Genomic DNA, 4746 nt, shown 5'->3' with positions numbered 1-4746 from the left:
ACACTAAGGGGCGGGCCTCCGGGAGAGGAAGGGGCGGGGCCTAGGCTGGCGACGCTTGCGCAGTGGGCGCGGCGCGGGAGGAGGCGGAGGCGGCGGAGTGGCGAGAGGCGAGAGGCGGCGGAGGCGGCGGAGCTGGGGGGGGTGGGAGGGGGGGGAGAGTGAGTGAGTGGCAGAGTGAGTTTACCCCTATGAGACTGTGAGAGGCCCGGGGCCTACCTCAAAGGAGCGGGGTCACGACGCTAGCTAGCAGCGGGCCCCCTCCCGGTCCCCGGGCCCGGCGGCGCGGCGGCGGCTCGGTTGTGAGGAGGCGGGGAAGCGGTTGTCCGGGCCCCGCCATGGAGGGCATGGACGTGGACCTGGACCCGGAGCTGATGCAGAAGTTCAGCTGCCTGGGCACTACCGACAAGGACGTGCTCATCTCCGAGTTCCAGAGGCTGCTCGGCTTCCAGCTCAATCCTGCCGGTTGCGCCTTCTTCCTGGACATGACCAACTGGTGAGCCGGCCCCGCCGTGCCAGCGCTGGCAGCGGCCTCGGGGCCCCTAGGGGAAGGGAAGGGACTCTCGAGCTCGGCGGCAGGGCGAGCCAGGCGGGTACTGAGAGCCACCCCCTTCCCGGGACGGGTAGGACAAGTGGGGGAGCACCGGGGGCATAGGAAGAATTTGAGGGCTGAGCAGGGCTAGAGGAGAGTTAGGGGCCACGGAGGCAGAAGGGGCGGAAGGGAGATGATGTGGGCAGCTCCTAAGGTTTTTCGAGGATTAGGGGCCAAGGGCCAAAGGACGTGGGATGAGAGGAAAAGACTTAGGCATTCAGGCATAGTGGATAGACTTGGGAGGAAAAGGGTTATGGTATTGGCTGAGAGTAAAAAGTACAGGAGATCTGGATTTGGGGAGTGGGGAAAAAGGTTAGGGTTTGGAGTGAGGGGCTGAGGATGCCAGGATTGGGCGGAAACTATAGGGAAGGATTAGGTGCTGTGGAGCAACCTGAGCACTGGAGAGGCTTGGGAGTTAGGACCTGAGAACAGATTAATTTGTGTGTCTGTCTCTTTCCATTTGAGGATAGATAGGGAAAAGGGGGTGATATTATGAGGGAAGATAAAGGGTATGGTGAGGAAGATGACTTTCTTAAGAGTTATGCCAGGGAGGAGTAGGATCTACTAGTAAATCGACACATGGAGGACCGGGAGTGTTAGACTTGGGACAGGGCCTGGGAAGCACCTTAGGAAAAGTGGGGGAAATGAGATGATCTTGGGGGAAGGAACTTTCTGAAGGGACAGGACTCCTGGCAGAGGGTTCATCTGGGGCCACCAGAATGCTGGGAATGGAGAGGGGCTTATCTGAAAGAAAACTAAGTTGACAGATGTTTGGGAAAATGGAGAACTTAGGCTGGGAGCCAAGTGTTTTTGTGTTCACCTTGTAGAAGACTGAATTGGGGCAGAAGACTATCCGACGTAAAGGAGTGTTTCCTGGCTTTGGAAGTAGCACTTGCTGTTGTTGATAAGCAAGGCTTCCCCTTGTACTCTGAATAGAGGTTGTTGGATGCACTCAGAGGCAGAGTTGGAGCGGAGACGATTAGACTTTCTTTGAAAGGATTTCAGGTGAAACAACTAATATGTCTTTGGGCAAAAGGCAAAAGGTTCAGTGCCCTTTGCTCTGTTGGGCATTCAGTCTCCTGACATGTGGAATCTTGTTTCTTTTGGCATCACTTGCACAACCAACCTCTCTTTTATTCCTTGTCCCCTGAATGCCTCGAGCAATGATGGAAAAGAGGCTGTAAACCTACTTTTATCCCACTCCTAACCTAGTCCTACCCTGGATGATGCTCATCTGTTAGTAGGAGCCTTGTAGCCATGGCTGCACCAAAGGTGATGTGTAAATTTTTTTTTTTTTTTTTTTCGACGGAGTCTCACTCTGTCGCTCAGGCTGGAGTGCGGTGACACAACCTCGATTCACTGCAACCTCTGCTTCCCAGGTTCAAGCAATTCTTCTGTCTCAGCCTCCCCAGCAGCTGGGACTACAGGCGCACACCACCTCGCCTGGCTAATTTTTTTGTATTTTTAGTAGAGATGGGGTTTCACCATATTGGTTAGGCAGATCTTGAACTGACCTCAGGTGACCCACCTGCCTTTGCCTCCCAAAGTGCTGGGAACGTGTGTGAGCCAATTTTTTTTTTTTTTTTTCGCTGTGCATCATCTTTGATGGGTCTTACTATTTTATCTTTAAGGTCGATTATTACAGCAAGAGCAGGTTTAAATTTCTAGATGTTTAGAAAACTCTTTGACTGGATGCAGGAGATAGCCTTTAGAATTAATCATTTGTAATCTCCATTTGTATCTGTTACATCTGATGATCTCAGGCAGGGAATATAGCCTACTGTAGTTTTCTGACAGCTAACCTGAGGTGTTTAGTCAGAGAGACATGGGTTATTGAACACACTGAGAAGAGCTATTACTCTGGTGAAATTTAGAAGTAAAGTTATATCTTGAAGAGAGTTGTTCTCTTGCCTGACTGCTTCCCACCTCCGGCTCTTTTTCTTCCTTGTTTACACTAGTTCAGCATAGGAAACTTGGCATATTGTTGCTGCTAGTTTGGTAGGAGAGGATCATTATTTCTCCCAACCCCTTGTGAATTGGACCATTTAAACACTGCCCTAATAAGTTTTAAGTTCTTTAGGGTCAGTCTTTATTAGTATAATTATTATGGCTACAAAAGCAGTGTAATGAATTTTATATGTTTGAGGTATGTATTTAACGTCTAAGATTTTTCTTAGGTGTTGTGGAAAGTGAATAGGTGAGGCCCAGTGTGGATAAGAAAAAAAAACTTAAAAGGCTGCACGCCTATAATCCCAGCACTTTGGGAGGCTGGCTGAGGCAGGAGGATCACTTGAGTCTAGGAGTTCGAGACCAGCCTGGGTGACATAGTGAGATCCTGTCTTTACAAAAAATACAGCAAAATGAACCGGACATAATGGTGTGCGCCTGTAGTCCCAGCTACTTGGGAGGCTGAGGTGGGAGGATCACCCTGGGAAGTCGAGGCTGCAGTGAGCTGAAATCGCACCGTTGCACTCTAGACTGGGTGACAGAGTGGTGAGATGCTGTCTCAAAAAAAAAAAAAAAAGTGTATATATACACACATATATATAGTTGGACTATAAAACTTGTATTTGAGTTTTTACACGAAAAACAAGGTCAAAGCCATGGAGTAGCATATATGTTGATGACATGTTATTTCTGTATAAAAACAAGTTACATATATAAGCAAAAGAGTGAGCTATTAAGAAAATGTGTTCTGGGCCAGGTGTCGTGGTGCATGCCTGTAGTCCCAGCTACCTGGGAGCCTGAGGTAGGAAGATACCTGAGCCCAGGAGATCGAGGCTGCAGTGAACCATGATCATGCCACTGCCCTCCAGCCTGGGTGGCAGGATAAGACTCTGTCTGGGGGAAAGAAAAGAAAAAAAAAGTGTTCTGGCTTTAGAGAAACTGAGAAGTTGGAAGTCAGTAGCTTCTTAGAAATCCATGCAGTTAAGTGATAATTCAACTTTAAGTCACATTACCTTATTTTTTGGCTATATAAGGCGTGTTCTTTATTTTCTTTGATTATAAAATGAAAAATCATGACTAAAAGCAGGAAGGCTTTTCATTTTTTTCTTTCTTATGAAAGATAGCGCCATAATCTAATACTGTATTTTTTGATTCCTGTGTTCACCTAATTCATCTTGACAGTTTTGTATTTTATTTTTTGAGACAGGGTCTTATTCTGTCGCCCAGGCTGAAGTGCAGTGGCACAACCATGGCTCACTACAGCCTCCCAGACTCGAGCAATCCTCCCACCTCACCCTCTTGAGTAGCTGGGACTACAGATGCGTGCCACCATGACTGGCTAATTTTTTTATTTTTTTACTTTTTATTTAATTTTTTTCCTTTTTCTCATGTCAGATGGGTAATGTGCACGTGTTATATAACAAGATTCAAGGTTGGCACATGTCACGCATGCATGTAAACACCCAGTCATCACACATATGAATTACAAAAGGATGAATTAAAAAATTTTTTTAGAGATGAGTTGCACTGTGTTGCCAGACCTAGTCTCGAACTCTTGGGCTCAGTCCTGCCGTAGTCTCCCAAAGTGTTGGGATTATAGACGTGAGCCACTGTGTCCAGCCAAGATTTTTTTTTCAAACAAACATCCATCATAATTAATAAAATCTAGGTAAATATATATACACATAGTGTGCATGCATGCATATATCACAGTATTTGTATGTGTTGCTCAAGCAGAAATCTAAAGTCTAGACATGTGTTGTTTTAAGCATCATTTAATTTCTAACTGGGCAACTGTTGACATAGTCCTAATACAAGTTGACAAAAAATCTCTCAGCTTGCTGTCATGATTAACCTGTTGAATTGAAGATGATTAATCTTATTGTGACTTCATAAGTTCCTGCTTTGGGTTGTAATAAATACCATTCAGTTGTCTGATGTCTATTAAAAAATAATGTGGTAAATTAAAAATCATTGTTGAAAATCAAAGACCCTCAGTCTTCTAAAATTAAACGTGAGTGCAGTAGCTCACTCCTATAATCCCAGCACTTTGGGAGACCAAGGCAGTAGGATTGCTTGAACCCAGGAGTTTGAGACCAGCATGGGCAAGATAGTGAGACCTCAATCTCTACAAAAATAAAAACATTAGCTGCTCAGGGTGGCGCTCACCTGTAGTCCAAGATAAGTGGGAGGCTGAGGTGGGAGGATCA

At 46.4% G+C, this 4746-nt stretch overlaps 1 protein-coding gene and 1 non-coding gene across 3 annotated transcripts in view; one reads left to right on the top strand and one right to left on the bottom strand.

Moving 5' to 3' along the window:
• The first annotated feature begins 150 nt into the window (after positions 1-150).
• Positions 151-4746, top strand: part of ILRUN (inflammation and lipid regulator with UBA-like and NBR1-like domains) — a 114348-nt gene continuing 109752 nt past the window's right edge. For both annotated transcript variants that reach the window (XM_007972885.3, XM_007972883.3), the window contains exon 1: positions 151-493. In XM_007972885.3, coding sequence (XP_007971076.1) covers positions 336-493 — 158 coding nt within the window. In that variant the 5' untranslated portion in view covers positions 151-335. The remainder of the gene's footprint in view (positions 494-4746) is intronic.
• On the bottom strand, positions 3926-4031 carry LOC119626886 (small nucleolar RNA U13). Its single transcript, XR_005243077.1, has one exon. It is a non-coding gene; the product is annotated as a small nucleolar RNA U13 (small nucleolar RNA).

Source organism: Chlorocebus sabaeus, chromosome 17 (genome assembly GCF_047675955.1).
Source record: "Chlorocebus sabaeus isolate Y175 chromosome 17, mChlSab1.0.hap1, whole genome shotgun sequence".
Classification (NCBI taxonomy): domain Eukaryota; kingdom Metazoa; phylum Chordata; class Mammalia; order Primates; family Cercopithecidae; genus Chlorocebus; species Chlorocebus sabaeus.
The sequence above is the reverse complement of the archived record's forward strand: the minus strand, read 5'-3'. Positions and strand labels throughout refer to the sequence as shown.